The sequence below is a fragment of the Colias philodice genome, chromosome 18 (genome assembly GCF_061535455.1).
Source record: "Colias philodice isolate Cphi_HAF_F1 chromosome 18, ilColPhil1 Martin Lab GWU primary, whole genome shotgun sequence".
In the NCBI taxonomy this organism is placed as follows: domain Eukaryota; kingdom Metazoa; phylum Arthropoda; class Insecta; order Lepidoptera; family Pieridae; genus Colias; species Colias philodice.
In genome coordinates, this window is record NC_143103.1 from 8,681,039 (window position 1) to 8,703,323 (window position 22,285).

General features: G+C 32.6%; 2 protein-coding genes across 2 annotated transcripts in view; both read right to left on the minus strand.

Moving 5' to 3' along the window:
- pxb (putative Hedgehog signaling attenuator pxb) overlaps nt 1-22,285 on the minus strand; it is a 199,067-nt gene that overhangs the window by 150,838 nt on the left and 25,944 nt on the right. The gene's annotated exons all lie outside the window — the stretch shown is intronic.
- LOC149480658 (uncharacterized) lies at nt 10,406-11,775 on the minus strand. Its single transcript, XM_089706608.1, has one exon. It carries the CDS (start codon nt 11,594-11,596, stop codon nt 10,724-10,726), a length of 873 nt encoding a protein of 290 aa, XP_089562734.1. The 5' UTR covers nt 11,597-11,775; the 3' UTR covers nt 10,406-10,723.

Genomic DNA, 22,285 nt, shown 5'->3' on the forward strand with positions numbered 1-22,285 from the left:
AATAAAAAAATCAGCTGGTTAGTAATCATTTATGATGACTTCGTTATCGATACACATTGGAAAGGGGGACTCTTTGATCAAACCATAGATTTTGTAGGACAAATATTTTTTCGAATAATTTAGATAATTATCTTGAGATTGAACAAAAAAAAACATTCAGTTAGTAATTAATATTTGAGAACCATCAAATCAAAATATTTTATCCTTGTTTCCTCTGGTAGCTACCACAATCGAGAGTTTTGTACATGAAATTATTGGGCATCTCATCAAAATAAAGCTAGTCACGAAAAATTAGCTTGATAGTAATCACTTGCAAAAATGGGCGATGTATCCCGGACTATTAGCACAGTGATACTTAAGTGTATTGTGTTCATCTTCGTGTCAATTTTCGATTAGATGGACAGATGATCAGAGACTACTATCATTTTGATTAGTACATTGGTGCTATGTATAGAATATGAAAAATATTTATAAAAAAAGACGTGTGGCACTCGGGGACTGCCGCGGTAAAGCTATTGAATAGCATGCCTTCAAGCCACACCTCCGAGCCCGTCGGAGTGGGGAGCGTGAGGATTTTTCGTTACGGATTTTCTCGATTCGGTCCCCGCGCTCAAGGCCCGCGATAGAAGCTATGCAATAGCTTAATAATTCTATCAACATGCATCAAAATTAATCTTGAAGTAGATACAAAGAAATGAAATTTAATTTAATATATTTATTTTTTACGCTTTTTCTTGAGCCTTAGACTACACGTTCCGCCGAGACGAATTATTATTTTTATAGTACTGGTGCTTAGATAGATTGCTCGTGATTTGATGCTTTTAGAGTTCTGATCTTTCAAGGGAAAAGCGGCTGTCTACGAAGTTATGATAATTAAGTATACCCAAGACTGTTTGCAGCCTATACATTTGCAAGATATATTTTGAGGGAACATAAGTATAAAACGTATCGCTCACGTAGACTTTCTTAACAAATCTATACTAATATTATAAAGCTGAAGAGTTTGTTTGTTTGTTTGTTTGAACGCACTAATCTCGGGAACTACTGATCCGATTTGAAAAATTCTTTCGGTGTTAGATAGCCCATTTATCGAGGAAGGTATATTTCATCACGCCACGGGCAACAGGAGTGGAGCCACGGGGGTGAAACCGCGCGGAGCAGCTAGTATGGTATAAGCTTTTGTACTCTAAACAAATATGAGTCTTCTATATTCAGGAACAGTTTCAGGGGCTTACAGTTTTAGAAAAAACGCATTAACTACGCACGTACGCACAATTCATATAACATTTTTTTGCATTTAATCTCTTATCTACCTATCCCTATAAAATAATGTCCAAACTTTTCTTATGGAAGTTATTAATAATTAGATCTTCTAACTCCTTCCAGATAAAAGATGAAAACAAAATATATATTTACTAGGTTTCCGCCCGCGGCTTCGCCCGCGCAGTCAAGGAAATACCCGCATAGTTCCCGTTCCCGTGGGATTTCCGGGATTGCGTCATTGTGCAGGGATAAAAAGTAGCCTATGTCCTTTTTCGGGTATCAAAATATCTCCACACCAAATTTCATGAAAATTGGTTCAGTAGTTTAGGCGTGATTGAGTTACAGACAGACAGACAGAGTTACTTTCGCATTTATAATATTAGTATGGATTTCTCATACGTCATCAACGGATGAACTGTCAATACATGGTTTGAAAACAAAAGCCCACTCAGATTCATAATTTACATTTACATTCCGCTTCAATAATACCCCAGTCCCCAGCATGTCTGCCATTCATAAGCTTATTTTTATCCGCTTCCTCGACAGCATTATTCAAATAATTCTAGCCACACTCCTCGATATTAAAAATGAAATTGTGAATCGCGTAGCTGATTCCGAGGTGACGTCTTTTTTCATAATTCCTAGCATTTAATACCGGAATTCGGTATTGAAACTCGTAAACCTTAAGCCGAGGTTACTGTAGCGTTTGCGGGTTTTTATTACATTTTTCTATCGATAGATTACTTAACCTTATCTGAAAATGAATTCTCGAAGTTCAATTAGATTTTTATTATAAAATCTGATATATTGTGTACATAATATGCCAGTATTTTTTAGTGTGGGAGGCGGCTAAAGCAAATTTCAATAAGCGCTTGCCAAATATTTTAGTCTGCTATTTTTATTAATGTTATTATCTATCTGTTATCTCCTTTCAAAGTGTTAGAGTAGGTTTATTCGTGCATTTATGCCATAAATGCTATATTTATCTATATTTCCCATACATTAATAATATATCAAAAGCTAATCAATAAAAAATAAACAAGAAGAAAACTACTTCTGATAATCACAACTTAATGGACCGTGAGAACACTTACTTTATCTACACGATAGGTGCTAACCGAAAAAGTTATTAAGCCAAGGACAACAAAATCAAACCAACTCCGCTCGATAAGCTTCAATCGATCATACCTTATCAAAACCCACGTGTCCAAGTATATCCTAATCCATTACATCCTTCCACTTAATAAAATACGTCGAGACTTATTTACAAATTGATAAATATGAGATATGGCGCGTTAAAGCTACCGAAGTGACATAGTACTGACAGCTGGTGCCATCTCTATCCAACCTGAGCAAAATGAGGGGGAAGGAAATAACTCCTGCTCCGTGTACTGATATGTCTTCGTTATTTAGATAAAGTGTGAAGGAGAAGGAAATTGACAAAGTTGATGGTGTTGTCAATGGTCATGATAGTAAATATTGTTATCGCATTTCTGACGATATTTATTTTGGGGCGTTGGGACGTTAAACTATTTAGGTTGGTGGCAAAATCATATAAACAGATATTACCTAATAAACAAATAGGTCAAGTACGAGTCGGGCACTTACAAATAAGCTAAAAGCAAGCAAAAATGTTACTCATCTATTTTATGATCGTGCCAATCGTTGTTTAGCCTCGATTTTTTAATATTTGATGCTATAGCTGTAACACAAATTCATCATCTCTGAAAATTTCAACTGTCTAACTATCACGGTTCCTGAGTTACAGCCTGATGGCATGTGTACAACGTCCATCAAAAAATTAACAATTTAAAATGTCCTAATAAATGTGCTCAATGCAGCACTCAGTTTTCTATAGAAATGCTACAATCCTAGTTATTCAATATCCTGGTAGTAAAACTCAAGTAATAAAAAACGCATAAGCGTTTAAGTACTGGATTTAGCTTAAAAATTTACTGCAAAACGTTTGGCTCCCCTTGATTATTAACGTTACTAAATTATCAAATCATAATGAAATATTAAAACCATTATCGATGATCAATGTAGATTAAATAATAGTTTCTAATTTCGGCGCAAAAAAATTCTTAGCTCGTAAAATTCAAATTTAATGAAAATAATGACTTAATCAAATGAAACTTGTTCCGAGGTTGTTTGTATGATTATACCATTTTTCTTCGAAGTTAATTTTGCGACTTGGTTTATTCGAGGAAGCCGGTAGAACTAATTATAATTTTAATATTCTTATTGAACTCGATCCTTATTTATCCAAGAATTTTAATTCCCAGAGATAGCAGAACTCTATAAACATTCTTACTTAATGGATATCTTTAAAATAAGCGCCTCGTATTTAAATATTCTTCTTAGATTACATGGATCAGAACTGACTACTATTTTATGAACATTTTAAGTTGTAAGCTACATGGCCAGACCATTTTTTACACATAATGTAAATTCTACTTAAACCCTACTACTGCTAAAAGATCTAGTCAGACATCTCCAATTTAATTCAAGGTCAATACCATTATTACCTTATGCGATTAACAATAACCACAAGAAACATAATAAGCAAACTAATTATCAGTAGAATTTGCAGCAAAAAGCGACCTCACGTCGCTTTAAAACAAAGCGCCGTGCATGATGAAGCGGCTTAAACTTTATAGGCAAATGATGACATCAGAACATCAATTTACTCATGCTCACTATAATAACTTTATTTCGTAAAACCTGTTCGCTCGGACACGTCGTAAATTATAAAGATAAAACCATAAAAAGCTATTATCTTGAAAGGAAATATATTATGGTAATACCGAGTTTGGGATAAGGATGGGTTTTGCTGTATCAATTCATAGGGATGATACGGGATGGGCTATTGATGTTTTGCGAATGTTTAAGTGTGTTTATTATGTTAGATATAAAATTCATTTCGATTTTGAAATAAATCAGGATTACAATGACGAATATGAAAAATATGATCATCTTGTTTTCATGGAAATTTTTTTATGTTTTGATTTTAATGCATAATAATCTCTGCCATCTCGTTGTGTAAACATAAGTTATAGTGTGTTGAAATAACTTTTAAAACGCACTTACAAAGAGTCCTACCAAAACAATGTATTCCGTTTAAAAAATAATCATTAATTAATTATGAAATATTTGAAGGTTGAGCAAATTAGCCGTGTAATAATTAAGGTAAATCACTTTTAACCCAACCGCTTCACACGTTCAAGAACCATTTGGAATCGAGTATAAATTCTAATGACAATTTAATCTCAGAAGGGAACTTTCTTAGAATTTAAAGACAGACAAGACAAGGAGTAATTGCTATTAAGTAGCGAAACTGCCTACGCACGTTGCATTCTTAAACAAACACACGTCACGAGATTCTAGCCCGTATTACCGGGTCATAAGGCGTATAATTGGACATTTTAATTTCTCAGATAGTGCATCAATTTAACGTCTTTAAGATATATATTTCGCTTTTAGTAATTAAATGCAAGCAGCGGAGTATCTTCATTGAGTCGAATGGATCTAGAAATTCTCGTTTCCAGGCAATAATTACAGTTTAAGCTATTTTAAAAGTCACTTAGCGCTCCATTGAATCTATAATGTATTGGATAAATTTATAGGAAGTATTAGTATTTTTAAGGATTAAAATATTGAAGACAGATGCCTTGGAAAAATACTTCAAGTCATTAAGCTTACAAATGAATAACGTTAGATTTTCATATACAACAATCCACTTATAATAGGAATTATAGTGATTGATTAGTATTTCAAATATTATATCTAATATAGATTGACTCTTACATTAACGATCTATATCTTAACAGATTTTAGTAAGCTCTATATCATTTTATTAGTCAAGAGAGATATCAGATTGGGTCTGATGAACTAATGAACTAAGGACTCAAAATTAACAACTAAATATCTTAGCGATTGAACGCCAACTGTATGCTTTGGGAGAATAATCAGCATTGTTAGTTAATGTGGAACCCTACATAATATTATACGCTGTAAACATGATCTATAGCACACTACTCGTAAAACATAATAAACTAATCTTTCTTCTTCTTTGTCGATTCACTCTTGGCCGCTCTTGGCCACTCTTGGTCGTGGTCACGTTGAGACGTCCACATCGGTGGTAGAGGCGGACACAGCTTTCCGCACGATCTCCCGCCATCTCTTTCTGTTACTAGACTGTCTGGCGCAGTCTGATACGCGAATTCCTACAGCAGATTTCACTTGGTCGGTCCAGCGCATTGGTGACCTAATCTTTACCAATACAAAATAAACGAACAAAAACATGCAGATGTTAAAGAATATAAAACATACGATGAGAAAAAAGAAGAAGAAAAATTAGGTTATGCATGAATACAAATTCATAGAATTCTAATTAAACGAACGTCTAAAATCATTCAAGCATACGTAATTGGATTGAAATGTAACTTTTATATTCATTTCCCGTGAATATTAAAGATTTCGTGAAGAAATGTTTTGATACCTTCAACTGTAAAATGCTTTAACAATTTTCAACGTCTCAGCAATATAGAAAAATTCTTTTGAAATATACTTAAATAGGTCAAACGCATTTATACATTTATAAATATGAATGTACATGTCCTTTGATGTCATACGTTTTAGAGCTAGTTTTCAAGCCAATTCATTTTAAAAACCTCAATAAGCAACTAATTTAATGGCCGTAGTTATTAACTGCGCTCTTAATTTTAATAATTAATTTTTAAATGGTATCAAGACTGAAATCTAAGTTCTAAGTTTAAATGAGTTTTAATTAGTTTCTTTAAGAATTTGTTAAACTCAATTCATTTGGTGTTTCTATGTTATGTTAAATATTTTAATTACTGGAACATAATATTCATGATTTCTTTCTTCATTCGCGAAAATTCAAATTGTCATTTGACATTTAAATAACCTTTTTGTTGTTTGATTATTCAGAGATTACGATTTTACATTTTTTTATAGTAATAATATACAAATTACGTAGCGCTTAGAAATTGTACCTATCACAAATACTATGTTAGTGATAGAATAGTTATTTCCATTCTAAATTATACACCCTAGAGTTTTGAAGAACATATCAATGGATTAAACACTAACCTAGATAATCATGCTATTAACTAAAGGATTGCCTTCTAATCAGCGCTATAGTAATTTAGACCATAAAGCTCAGGATATAAAGTACAAAATCCAGTGATCAACTATTGCTTTACCGACATGATACATTGTTTACAGGTAATATTTGCGTAGTGACAAGCTGTACAAATAATATTATTACATCAGTTGACACAACTGCAAATGTATGTGTGTTCATGTTTACTCAAAGTTTAATACAGATACTTTTATAAGAAGCGGAGTTCCGTATATTAAACTGATTTAAATTCCGTTTAATACGAACTTTAAGAAATCCTGTTTCAGTGTAAAAAGGAGAGCTTATTTTTTGCAGTAATTATTATAAATTATATGATTTTAAATACTAATAAAGTACGTGGTTTTCTATGGCATTCAATATTTATCCCATACGTTATATGGCGTCAACCATTTATAACTAGCCTCTCTAGCCAAGCATCAAAAGCCGCACAGTTTTTATGTGTTGACAGAGTAACAAACAAACAAAGATAAAAAGTCTTCCCCACAGTAAGCGTAGGTATCGTATTATATCATTTTTTATTAATTTTAAGTAGGAACTGTTAAGATAGACCCATATTTATAAATAGCAAGAAGTGTGAAGTTAGCGTAAACTTGCTGAAAAGTAAAAGATGCAGGTTCTAATCCTTTCCTGTCAGTAGTCAGTTTAGTTAAATAAATAAATAAAATAAAAATAAAAATTGTTTATTTCTTTTAAACAAGTTTTCATATTGGGTTGGAGGTAAGTGCCTTCATTTAAGTGATAAATTTCACTTGTGTTAGAAGGCGCTTCTCTTCCATAACAATTACTAGGCATTAACAATTAAAAGAAAGCTTAAAAAAATAAGGTAATGTTAACATAAAAATACTCTAAAATTGGTAGAATGGATGTATTTGTGTGTGTGTGTGTGTGTGTGTGTGTGTGTGTTTATGTGTGTGTGTATGTGTGTTTGCATGTTTATGTTTGTGTAATGTACAAGAATTAAAAACAATGTGATTTTTTATTTAATTTTACATCTTCATTTTACTCCCTACTATTTACATGTTTTTAAAATGTCTTCTGCTTCGGTATAACTAATTTCTTTAAGCCATTTTAAGGTATGTTTTTTACATTCGTTATATCGATTTCCATATATATTTAAAATTTTATTTACATTTTTGTATAAAATTTCTGACTGTCTATTGTACTGACGCTTACTAAATAATGTGTTCGTTTTATGAAACAGTGGAATAATGTCTCTTCTTCTACGATTCGTTATGTTAGGGTCGTATGTAATAGCCTTATGTTTTTTTAGGATAGTTGCAAGAATATATAGTTTGCGTATAGATAGTAGGCCCGTGGTTGAGTAAAGGAGTTCAGTAGAATATTTGTATGGTTTAAAATGCATAACCTTTATTAAAGCACGTTGTGCGCGTTCTACTTCCAAAAGTTTTGTTTTTGTGGCTCCGCCCCAGACCGGTATACAGTAGGTTAAAATTGATTGCGCTAGTGTCACATATATTTTGTTTAGCAAATCCTTATCAGCAACATGGCGAAGTATTTTAAAAGTCCATGTTATTTTCCTAATTCTGGATGTTATTAAATCTATTTGCGGATGCCAGGACAGTCTTTGGTCAATTTGTATTCCAAGATATTTCGCTGAGGTGACTCTATTTATGTAAGGACAATGGCATGTAGTGAGATTACATTGATTGTGGATTTGAATACTAAAGTTGATAGAAGGTTGAGTTTTATTAGTTATTGAAAAGCAAATGTAATTTGATTTGGTTGCGTTTAAGGTGAGTAGATTCGATTGTAACCACGTAGCAATTTTTGATAGACCTACTTCAGCTTTCTGTCGTACGGCATCCCATGATTTCTCCGAAAATACTACTGCGGTGTCATCAGCGTATGAGTAAATTTTAGCATCATCTAATTTTAGTTTACAGAGGCTGTTTATGTAAACCAAAAAGAGAGTAGGGCCCAAAACACTTCCCTGAGGAACTCCAGTAGTTATATCTGTGTCATCGCTGTAGTATTCTCCAATTTTAATCCTTTGTGAACGATTTTGTAGGTAGTCTTTAAATAATTTTAATGAAGTTCCTCTAACACCTATCTTTTCTAATTTATTTATAAGTAAATGAACCGAAACTGTGTCAAATGCCTTCTTAAGATCAAGGAAGACAGTAAGGCATTTGTCTTTTACGTCTAATTTGTCAACTATATGTGTGCTTAAGGCAGTAATGGCATCCTCTGTGCATCTTCCAGGTCTAAAACCATATTGGTTGTTTGCTAGTATATTAAATTTATTAAGATAATTAAGTAATCTGACGTTTAATAGTTTTTCTAGGACCTTTGAAATACTGGGTAAGACAGAAATCGGTCTGTAGTTATTGAGATCACTTTTGCTGCCGCTCTTATATATTGGTGTAATGATCGATCGTTTCAGTGGTTTAGGAAAAACACCTTGCTGAAAGCATAGGTTTGCTAAATGACAAATAATAGGAGCCAGTTCTACTACAGCTAATTTTAAAAATTTCGATGAGATACCATCCCATCCGGGAGCACTGTCATCTTTTAAATTGGATATAATTTTATGAACCTCATCAACATCTGTATCCAGTAAACAAAGTGAAGTTAAATTTGTATCTTCGTCATCAAGCGTGTTTACACCTATGTTAGATTTTCCTATCTCGTCCGCAAGTTTATTCCCGATATTAGCTAGGTAAGCGTTTACATAATTTACTGATTCTATGGGTGTGTTCTTAATTTTTAATAATGTTGTGTTGTCCGACTTTCCCTGTTTTAAATTTGTAATTTTGTTTATGTTTTTCCAAAGATTTTTTGTATTTTTAGTTGATTTTTCTAAATTTTGTCTTTCGTAATTGCGTTTTAGTTTTTTTATAAGTTTGTTACAATGGTTGCGGTATCTTTTATAAGTAATATTTAGTATTTCGTTATGAGGATCCATTTTAAGTTTCTTTTGCATTTTATTTCTATTTCTTATACAGCGTAAAATACCTGCTGTAATCCATGGTTTAATTATTTGTTTTTGTTTTGAGATAGTCGTTGTCACTGTATTTTCTTTTATGATGGTTGTAAGTTTTTGAATCAAATGATCAGTCAATAAACAAGGGTCATCACAGTGTAATAATTCTGAGATATTAATATTTGCAAGATCGATAAGAGCTTTATCAAAGTTTATTTTTGTTAGAGTTTTAGGACAGTTATTATACGAAATTTTAGTTAGGTGTAAAAATATCATCAGGTGATCGGTTATAGACGTATTAAGAATAATTATGTGGGCACAGGTTTTGTTTCGTTCAATATTTAACATAAAATGATCAAGACAACTAGATTCGCGAGTAGGTATTGTGTGCCCAATTAAAAATCCTTGCATTGTCAACATATTTAAATACCGTATTCTATTATTCTTTTCATTATTGTTTTCATTTGGTTTAGCCACTAAGTTTATATTAATATCTCCAGTTATGATAGTATTTTTAATAGATTTATAAGAGGTTAATTGACTATCTAAAGAGTTTATAAATTTGTCTGCGTTAGTATTAGACGGTGAGCGATAAATTCCTAGGATTGTGTAGTTGTTCGATTCTATTTGTAGGCAGGAAGCTTGATCTAATTTAATCTCTTTTACTGTAGCATCTAAAGAATCTCTAATATAAGTTACTACACCGTCATTTTGATTGATATGATTCGTGGTTGCATGTGAGACATAATCTTGTAATATAGGAATAGGTTTGTTTGGTGTAAGTCTACATTCAGTGAGAATCAATATATCTGCTGTACATTTCAGTTGAGTAAGTGTAATATAAAGGTCATTACAATTGCTGTATACGCTTCTAATATTCTGAGAAATGATGGTTAAATCATGTTTTTCTTTAATTATATGTTTGGATAGTTGCTCAACATCACACTGTGTGACGCGAGCTGCTTCACTATTATCTATATCTTGCAATGTATCTATATTTCTGTCCATGCTTGTAGAATATAAAGGATTGGTGTATGCATGTTGGTACAGGGAATATTAGTGTATTTGAATAAAGACGTAACATATAAAATATAATAATTTAATAACCTATTTAAGGGAGACTGAGAGAAATGTTGTGCATGTAGATGTATTTTATACAAAAGAGTTTGTTTAGAAGTGTACTTAATGAGTTTATAATATTTGTTTATGTGTGTGTGTGTTTGTATTGTGTAAGTGTGAATGTTTTGATTGGTTGAGTAGGAAGTTACTATTACAATAAAGGCAAGACTTAAACTAACTAATAATATAAACAAGCTGAATGTTAAAGAATAGCGGAAGTTGCGGCATAGTCATTTTTCTTTGAGTGAAATGTCTTGGATTTGTGTCTCATTTCTAACTAATATAATTTTTGAGCTGTCGTCTTTTCTTAAATAAACTTTCCCATAAGCTGTCCAGCAGTACTTGTAGAGTTTGCGTTTAACCAAATCTCGCGCGAGAAAGTGAAGACGAGCTCCCTTGGCAGTTAGTTGACTTGATATATATATAGGAGTATCGGCAGATGAAGTAAAGCCTAGGTGCTTGGCACAAAGTTTTGTTTTCTGCCTTATGTTGAATGCCTTGCTCAATCTTAACATTTCATTTTTACAAATGGTAGATGAGGTCTCAACTATTATTGTAGTGTTTTTAGGTGTATCTTTTTTAGCACGTACTCTATAGACATCCTTTAGGTCAGACTTGTTAATCTGACCTCCAATAGTCCGAGACAGGCATAGAACCATGTCTACTAAATCCGTTTTAGCTTCATTGGGTTTTAAAGGCACATTTTTAATTTCAAAGTTTGACTTCCTGCTATCTTGTTGAATACTTTCAATTTTATCCTCCAACATTGTTATATATTTCCGATCTTCCTTAATCTTTCCTTCAAGTTGTTCTATTTTATTCTTCATTTCTTCATTTTGCGATGTTAGAAAAGCCAAGGCATTTTCAATATTAGAGTTAGCTTGTTTAATTTCCTGCAATGAAGCGGCGTTACTATCGAAGCCTTGTTTTTGCGCTGTCATCACCGAAGAAATCATAGCTTTCATCTCTTCCCTCAATTCAGTTAATTCATTGGGGTCAGCTTCCCTTTTCCTTTTACCTCGTTTTATTAAAAAGTTATTGGTAGGAGTTGTATCTGTTTGTTCCATTAAGTGGATTTCTGATTCCGAAAGTGATTTGTTCATATTTATGTACTTACTATTATATATATTTAGATTTTAAATTTTTTTATGTAATATGTCTCCAACTATTGTAAATTATTCAATTTCAGATAATATTTTTCACCGTCTCTTAGACTATACTTAATATATCCAAATCAATGCTAGTGTGATTAATTAGCTCTTGCACTATAAAGTAATAATAGTTGGAAGTGGTATAAACGTTCGGCTGCGCTTGCGCATCTATTGGTATTGTTCCAGTCACTAATTGGAGGTTTATTTTCTATTCATAAGTAATTTGTGCAATCAGACACGTAAAAGGCGTGGCCTATTTTTTATTGGATAATAGACAAGCAAATAAGGTGCACCGTTCTTGGTTTGCAAGTGGAGAGGGCAATGACGTAGTTTCTTGCCTTTTGTTTGTGCTACCAGGATCGCAGAGCGAACGGGTGATAATAATTGCGGATTGGATTAGCTGTTAGCCAGTCGTGATAGCTGATGCAGTGTAGTGTCGTGGGGATGACTTACGTGACGCAGAGCTTGTACCAGGGCGCCAAGAACTTGCAGTCTTCACTTAACTCTTTGCCTCTTATGCACTCCTATTATTTTACATGAATTAAATTGGTGTAAAATTTTAAATTAATTTAGATTATTGTACGTGAACACGTCTGTATGCTTCTACGTCCGAGGGGGAAGAGGTCTACGTCCGAGGGGGAAGAGGATTAGAGAGAGTTTATTATGTAACTAGCTTACCGCCCGCGGCTTCGCCCGCTTTGTCTAAAACCTAATAAATTATATACTTAAACCTTCCTCTTGAATCAGACTATCTATTAAAAAACCCGCATCAAAATCCGTTGCGTAGTTTTAAAGATTTAAGCATACAAAGGGACATAGGGACAGAGAAAGCGACTTTGTTTTATACTATGTAGTGTTACTCCTATTTCTCTTCAACTCTAGACGAAAACAGAACGAAAAGCCAGTATCAAAACGGACAAAATTTCATCAATATAACCATTAAAATTCCATTCAAACTTGCGCTATAAAAATCGAGAAGTTATAAAAACGATTTACAAAAGCCAAGCGCTTTAGTATTGAAAATTACTTGAAAATTGCTCACGTAGGGATCCTTAAGAGCCTTCCACTTTATCGTCATTGTCTTGCGATCCGCATGTCGCTAAATTAAATTTCATCATTATGTTTGGGGATTTGTTTTTCTGTTATTCTTTTAGGGATCTTATTTACAATATCCGGTGGTTGTTATTTATGCTTAATGGAATGTTTTTCTATTTTATGTGTAGCATTTAATTTATTCTTCGGCATATTATTATAAGTTGTTAGATCAATCAATTTTAATCAATCCATAATCCAATTTGATGATTTTCGTATGAGTTCTTGATATTATTATGAACTAATTCATTGTTTGATCAGGTGACCTGCCCATAATATGCTTTCACTGTTATAAAGAAAAAGTTGATCAGGATAATATAGTGTCAGTAGTATTTATTTGCTTATGAACTAATTTTCATTATTATGTGTTCTACAAATTAATTTCTTTCTGATATCGAAAGAAAACCAACATTCAACAACAATATTATAAACTACTAGATTTCCGCCCGCGGCTTCGCCCGCGTTTTCAAAGGAAAACCCGCATAGTTCCCGTTCCCGTGGGATTTCCGGGATAAAACCTATCCTATGTGTTAATCCAAGTTACCATCTATATGTGTGCTAAATTTCATTGTAATCGGTTCAGTAGTTTTTACGTGAAAGAGTAACAAACATCCATACATCCATACATCCATACATCCATACATCCATACATCCTTACAAACTTTCGCCTTTATAATATTAATAGGATTCATTTTCACATTTGTTCATATCATTCGATTTCTTTGCTCAATAGTCTCAAAGCCGTATCCAATCCAAGAGGAATGGCAGTCTATGACAAGGAATGTCATGTACCCTTATAATATTGACACTGATGTGCGGCAGCTTTAACCAACCAGCTCACTTCCTACCGTCATGGTTTAAATTTTGACAGGTGCACGTCGAAATGAAATTAAAAAAGTCAACCGTTGCATTCTATATTTGTGACATCTGTGGAAAAACTGTGAAGGGGAATTTTTTAGTTGTGTAAATTATTAATTTCGGTCAATTGAATTTGTTACTGGTCCTTTTACAAGTTCGTACTTGCAATATAAATAGCACGATTTTGTAGTTTCGAAATATTACTATCAATATAAAAGTTTTGACTATATTAACGTTTTTGGTCACTTACTGGGACAAGAATAGCAATATTCATGTTCATGCACTCTTTAATTAATTGGAAAAGCTGTGTCAAATATACTGATAAATTAATCGTCTTTTAAATTTGTAGTTACAATATCGTTCTCAGTTTATACAGTGAGGTCTTTTTTCCTCATAATTCCTTAAAACCAATTCTTACTCAATATTTCGTAAGATACGTCTTAAAACTACAAAATCCTTAATGATTGCTATAAATTATATGAATTAAGTAGCCAATACATTCTGGCGACAGGCATACCGAATTTTATGATCAGATTACGTTAGTTATACCGACTTATCTCAAATATATGTTCTCGATATAGTTGTACGCATAAATAGGAATTATACGAGTATAAATGGTCCAGATTATTATGATACGCGAAAATAGCTCTTAAGTTAACAGTGTTAAAGGTGGTCTAGATAGAGATGGTATAAATGTATGAGAAAAACATTGGTTATAAAAAAATTTAATACTTAACTAACTATTATATTATTTATTTATCAAATTGTATTGATTTCGATAAAATAACAGATATAACATCTGTCATAGATAGATAATGAAATAGCCGAGTAATTCTGCGAATAAACACAAAAGAAGCATGAAGAGTACATATTATAATATCACATATAAACTTACTTAAATAACGAACCGATGCTGATATAAACTAAGATAACTTAACAGACTTACATTAAGCCTCTTGAGGTAACTAGCATGTATTTAACTATGATTTATTTCACTACTGTTATTCGAGTGTTTTTTTAATCTATACCAGCACTTAGACGTATGGTTTTTAAATGTGTATGTAATGCACTTGTATCTATAGTGCCCTATATTAGAGAGTTAAGTCAATGGTTATGTCTTTATTATATTTGTGTGGAATGCTGTAGATTGTTTTTTTATGTTAAGATGGCTGCCGCTTACGAGATCTTCTAAATTAGATTTTTAAAACACCTCTCGTGCTTGGTGATATAAATATTTAGCTTTAAACAACCTTAAATTAAAAAAAAACTCTAACCTAAAGTTTTAGGTTATCTAAAAAAACAATTAAAATCGGTTTAATCAACGCTTTGATATTATTTAAAAACAAACATACATCCACAAACTTTCAATTTAATTTTGTTTTTAAGTAAAGAAAATAACACACATTTATTTGTATTGACATGAACATTGAACATGGTTTTTACAAATTAAATAAAAGCTTGTAAAAATAACGTTTACAGGTCGAAATTAAATAAAACTGAAACAAATTAAACAATAACGAATAACATCCGGTCGTAATATCAAATTATGGTATACGCTGAGCATCACACATTAATATTGCTCTTATTTACGTGATATTTTATGAAAAAACATATACAAAATGTTTCATGTCAAACATTTATATTCAATTAGTTATCAATTAGCTGATTAACAATTCAGTTTTACACAATCAAAATTCAAATGGTTTGCTAACCATATAACAGCTCATGCGTCAAAATTGAAATTCCGTATCTACTAATATCATAAATATGAAAATAATTCGTTCGCCCCTAAACTATTGAATCGATTTTGATAAAATTGTGTAACAGATTTAGACAAAGCTTTGGAAAATGACGCAAAGGGTGTATCTTTATAAAAAAAAAAAATCTTGTAAAGATGAAGAAAATAATAGACGTGACATAGGCGATAGAAATATTAATGTAAGTCCGTCTATCACTATATAACGTGATGTGGACACAAGCGAAGCTGCGGGCTGATAGCTACTATTAACTATAAATTATTTATTAATATCATAGCAAACACGCAAAACATAACCAAAAATGAAAGAGCACCATACATCCTGGCACAAGACAAAAAAACAAAAGAACCGAACCTCCTGGGACTTCATAAATCTTGGCATTGTCATTACAATATTCGTTGTCAATGTGAATCTTCCTTTTAATTTCGTTTCCGGAGTATTATGAGTTGACAATGGTCACCGGAGGCTGTACACTAACTAGTTTTATCCGGTTTTGTGTAATAGAAACTAGTAACATTGGCGCGGTTTGCTATTGTAGTACTATTTGCGCCACGCTCCGTGATAAATGGGTTCGAATCGAATTTGAGAAATTTGACAAAAAATGCGAGTAAAGCCAGGATATATGGATTCAGTTTTTTTTAAGGGCTGGTTCCGAATTGCTAGGCTGTTACTGTGATTTTATTGCTGGCGGATTTGCTTTGGTAGCCATGGTTAGCTATTGATAAAAATAACCGCATAGTTGTGCTCAATGATCATAATATGATTGAAAGTCAGCTGTTGGCTGTGTGTCTACTAGTAGTTAAACCGCTATTTTCTATCATTTACTTATATTATAGAAATATTAATTAAGAAATCAGCAAACTTGAACTTAAATAAATATGTTTTTTTATCTCCCCATCTACTGTAACACACCACCAACGCTTTTTTGTATCAAAATTGCCAACAAAAACAAAACACATACCAACATTCCCCGCGAACCTCGCAAAAGCAAAGACAAGTAACTTCTTCATAATATTACGTGCTTCTGGGAACGTGGATTCTTATGTCATATCCTGTATGTTTTGCGCTATTGAAATTGATGAAGGGCCTATAGAATTATCTACATGGACCGGTATGAAACTTGTAACTCGATTCTTTGGCATCAAGCTGTTTATTTACCGATGGGACAACACGCCGCCTTTTGTACTCTTTTCGCGAGGTACGGTGCGCATGTTAATGTTGCGTTTTATTTAGAATTCTGAGCCAAAAACGTATTTTTACTTTTTTAGTATGAAGGATAAAGATATAATTGTGAAATAAAATTTTATATGTTCGGGATTAAATTTAAACGTGTTTCTTAATTTGATTGTTGAGAATTATTAATAAAACGATTTGATATTATCTCAGAGTTAAAGATCTATTATAAACCATTGGGGGAGTCATTTATTGAACAGTGAATGATAGCAAACAACTACTAATTAATTATACTTCGATTTTAGGTATGTCGTAGAAATAATAATAAATAATTTTTATACCTCACAAAATAGCTAAAACGCGAACAATCGTACTTTACAAAATTATTTCAATCTACAAAATGACTATCCGAAAAAGGTAAGTAATTAATATCCAGCGTGGCCATAGAAAATCAATACAGAATAGGTATGCAAATACGGGATGATAAATCAAATTTGCTGACGCTACTCTTTCAGCCCTCGCTTAAATATGATACCCTCTGAAGTGGATCGCTAACAAAAGCCCATTCTGATTTTGTTTTGACTAAAATCGAGCCGGGAGATATCACATTACTAAACTCGTTGCTGACGGTACACAATATTCTACTATTGGAAACCATAATGTTTTAAACTTTATTAATTTGGCGCTAATTTTGCGAGTCCATTAGATATGGAATTTCATTGAGTGTTTCGTGTTCGTGGAAATGGCTTATTTTTAAATGGATATTACGTTACTAGCTGATCAAGCAATATTGAATCCATTTGCGCTATTCCATCCATTACGTAGGTCTTCTGTACCTAACATACATAGTATTTTATACAGTTTATAATAGTTTAGTTAAACTTTAAAGACTAATAATTATAAAAAGGTAGGTCATTGAAATCACGATTTTCTCCGCTTTTATTACTAGGTATCCAATTCTGATGCTATTATCATATTTTCGTACCTACTATAATATTTCGCATACAATAATCATATTTTTCAAAACCTATGTGAGATAATTACTTATCAATGTTTTGCCACCGTATCCATATTAAAAAATGTGGCTTTCATTACAAAATGAATCAAACTTCTCTTTAAAACTAAACTCTTTAATTTCTAAAGCCTTACATTGTCACAGGAATAATACGAAATAAACATATTAAAAAACTTCAATGCTTCAATAAAATTGTTATAAATAACTGATACAATAAACGTCATCATTGTGACGTTTCGTACCTCGACAGGAAATCGAACCCCTGCCGTCCCAAGATTTAAGCTTTCGCACAAAAAAACAATAAAAAAAATATAACACAACATTAAACCCGTCTTTAAATCCGATACACAGCTTAAGACGGTTCATTTATTTTGAAAAAACAGTTACTAAACAGTTTGGAGCACAAAAAATATGAGATTTAGGCCCTTCGCTCATGGAGCTACTCAAAAAGAACTAGTCACAAACTCAAATTACTAACGAGTTGCCTGAGCGTCACAGCCCATACATGTTCTATGGAGATTCGCACACGACGCGACTAGTTACTAACTGGTGAGTAACGCGTTAGCAACAAATCACGCGCGACGCGTCGTGTCGGTCTCCACGCTACTGGTTTCCCGAGTTTCTTTGTTTTTTATGATAAAAATGAACGAGCAAACATTGACAAGTGACTGAAACCTTATAACTTGAGCAGCGTTGTATGCGAGATACAATTTGTAACTGGTTTGTAATCGTAATTACTGATTAGTTCAGTCATTTTTGAGTAGCTCCATGAGCGAAGGGAGTATATTCTTATTGAGTTGAAAAACGGATCAATTTACCATGAATATAATCCTAGTTTTCACATAAATTGAATTTTAAAATAGAATGACTTCAAATGTGACTTGACTGTAATAAAAATAATGTCTGTTATATGAAAAAAAAAAGCATTTGTACAAAAAATGAAATCAAATAACATTATTTAAAATTCGTATTAGCCTTATGGAAGTTATGGACTAGAAAACGAAGTCTGCAACTATTAAGACAACACTACAAATTGAATAAACGCTAGAAAATCCTAACCAAGACCTATAAAAAACTAAATAATAATAAATCTACAGAACCCCCAGGTGTGAATCACGCGCGGTCTTGAACGTTTTTATCGCATCCTTGCTACAGTAAATAGAATATAGCAACCCCAGTTTTATGCGCAATAAAACACGAAGAATTCAATATTACAAACTGTTTATCGGCTTACGTTTTAAAATACTCGCTGAATTGGAATTGAGTCTCTACTTTGTAAGTTTTAAGGGAAAAAAACTTGTATGAGCATCCATACTAATATTATAAATGCGAAAGTAACTCTGTCTGTATGTCTGTTACTCAATCACGCCTTAACTACTGAACCAATTTGCATGAAATTTGGTATAGAGATATTTTGATACTCGAGAAAGGACATAGGATAGGTTTTATCCCGGAAATCCTACGGGAACGGGTTTTTCTTTGAAAATGCGGGCGAAGCCGCGAGCTTCTATAAGTAGCTGTGCCCCGAAGTTTCACCCGCATATAAAACCATGAGCAAAATGTTAATGATTTTGGGAATTGATTTTTGAAAATTAAGTACTACATAGTTTATTTTGACTTTGGCCTTATGACTATGTTAATTTCAGTTGAATAGGTGTTAGCCGTAAAAGCATTCGGACATACATATAGACTTTCAAGTTTATAATATTAGTATATAAAATATAAGTAAGCAAATAAATGTCCCAAAGGAATTTCTGATCCATTCCTTTCCTTGTCCTTCATAATCACTGTTCTCTATTTATTCTCTATTGTTATCTTGACAAATAAAGCATTTGTCGTCTATTTCTTCGTACCAAGCAAAACAGATCCACAAACATGGAAATAGTCTATCTATAAATCATGGTTAACTCAGCTCTAAGGATGTACGACATAAAGCAAGATCTCAGAGCGATAGTCAAAAAACGACAAAATCGTGAAACATTGCGACTTAAAATTGATACGGGCCATCGACGGATTCATTACACCACTAAAACAAAAGCTAACCCCGCCGACAGGCGATTTACATCTCTCCATCCCTCTTTAAACCTACAGTTTCGATAGAGACATCATTATTAACCCTTGTCGTGCTGGAAATCACGAAACCTCCTGATCATGATACAGTGCCGAAGAGTCACGATCACTATTTATTAACAAGATCGGTTTAGATCGCCTCAAATTGTATGTTAATATTTATTAATGGGGACATTATGAGCCCATTGATCAATCTCTCTTCGCTGCCCATTTATTGGGATTGGTTTAACTTGGCTTAGTTTATCGTGGGCTGGTGGACGGTTAAAGTTTTCGATATTTATGACTGACGTTTCCATTTAAATAAGTTTAGTAATTTCGGCAAATTTGTCTATTATCCTATCTGCCTTTTAAAACTAGACATAGATATTATGTCCTTTAGATTTAAGGATTACAGAAGCACAAAGCACAATACGTCACTCACATAGTTTACGCAATGGTTTATTAACGTTAACTATTACCGTATTATGAATTATTTCAAACTTATAACCTATATCAGAGTGACAAAAAGGTTTTTTTTTGTCGTCCCTCTTCAGTTCTAGATAATTCTTACCCGTCAAATAGTTTTACTGAAGACAGAAGCTTAGTTATCTTCCCATATTCTTTTGTTTTATAAGTGTCTAAATACATTTCACTACTCCATCATTACCATAAAAGAGACAGCCGTAAAGCACTTGAACCTATCAAGTTTTAGACGTAATTACATTTCACAATGAAAACTTTGAATGCAAACCTTTACGCAAAATAACGGTGTAACAATAAGCCACTATTTAACTTGTGAAGAAATCTTGACTGCTTTGTCTCATTGTCTTTGAAGAATAAAAGCTTCAATGTATTGTCCACTTCCATTCGCCAATTACATGCTTTATTCCAAAGACTATAAGGTTCATAAACGCTCGAGTCTTATAGTAGCGTCGGCAAAATCATTTCTCCTTGTGTACTTGTCATAGATGTCTGTCAATCGTTGATGTCTATTTCCTGAAGTGATTTTAATCCTTATTATTATGGAGATAGTTTTGGAATTTGCATGTGACGTCGTGGTCGTATTGAAGGGTTGTGTATTAAACGGAAAAGGGTATATTTGTCAAAGAGATTGCTAAGGGAATTGTTAAATGCGGGTGACATACAAATGATGAAGGTGAAAAATATTGATAAAGAAGGTCTTTATACAAAGCAAGTGAATATTATTATGCAAAGATTGACTACGATATGCTAAAAAGAACCTGTATTGGCGGATACACGATCACTAGTAAATCGATTTCAGAATATACACAAGCAGCCTAGGGTCAAAACTATAATATGTCAAGAGGTAAGAAAATGAAATGTTACATTGTCCATCAGTTGTCCATTTTGTGTCCACTGAGACTCCAACAAGGGTATTTAGATCTAAAAGCTAATAATTTGCGAATATAGTAACGAATTCGTGTATAATATTATTCGTCAATTGAAGCAGAGGCCGTGACAACGTTTTGTGGATGATTTTCTGTTGATATTTAAAATTTTCTCAATGGATACATCTAAAATTAAAACGCTCTACTGAAATAAAAATATTGATAGAGACAAACTCCTTACAACTTATTCTAAATAAGCAAATAATGTTTTCGAGTAACGCCTACAAACTCAGCTGTCAGAGCTTAATTATTCTTTTGTCTTTGATGACACGGCATTTTATTTATAGAAATAAGACCTTCTTGATACTACCTTCTTTCTTTTTTTAAAATACATTTTTGTTACCATTGACAATATATTTTTCAACAGAATATGTACTAACTAATATTTTAAATGCGAAAGTAACTCTGTCTGCTGTCTCTTCTTCAAGCCTCAACCACTGAACCAATTTGAATTAAATTTGTTGAAGTTGAAGTTTTTATTTGACTATGAGGGCGAAACCGCGGGCTGAGAGCTATTCCATAAATACTATGTTTTGCAACAACAATATAAAAATTATGTGGTAATATTAATTTAATTAAACAATTATATCGATTAAAGCACATCCCTATTGGAATAACATAATAAATGATTACAACGTCGTCTATAATTACCTATATCATTCTAATACGAGCACGTACATTGCATAGATACAAATCGAAACTTGGGCCCTAAAAGTTGGTCCCGAATTCTAATAAGCCCACGGGTTGGACCTTACAGGTATATCTGATCAACTTAGTGTTGTGCGGAATAATATCGATGTTTTATTTTTGAGAGTCTTATTCGAAGTACCTATGGAATCAAAAGAATATGATAAGGTGTCTTTGTTAAATGATTATTTTTTTCACATAAAAAAAATTCCTAGTAGGACTTGATATAAATTTTCTTATTAGTTTTTCTGCATAACAGAATTAGTAATTCTGATTATACTTAAAAATTGAATATCGCAAAGGTAAAAACAATAAACTAACATGAAAATGTGATGTATCATATGTCAAAATGTATACGAATTTTAGAAAGTTTAACATTCCTCATAGTTAACTTCTTAGTTTGGAATATGAAGAACAAATACCGATAAAAAACCGTTACTTTACTGTTCTGAATGAAACGGAAATAATATGAGTAATGATCAATTCTTCAAATATGACAAGGATGTGATTTTTCGTTTGTTTGTTACAATTTAACTTAAACACGACTCTACCAGGTTCCAAAATACTTTTACCGTCTTTAGCGAGTAAGATAGGCTATATT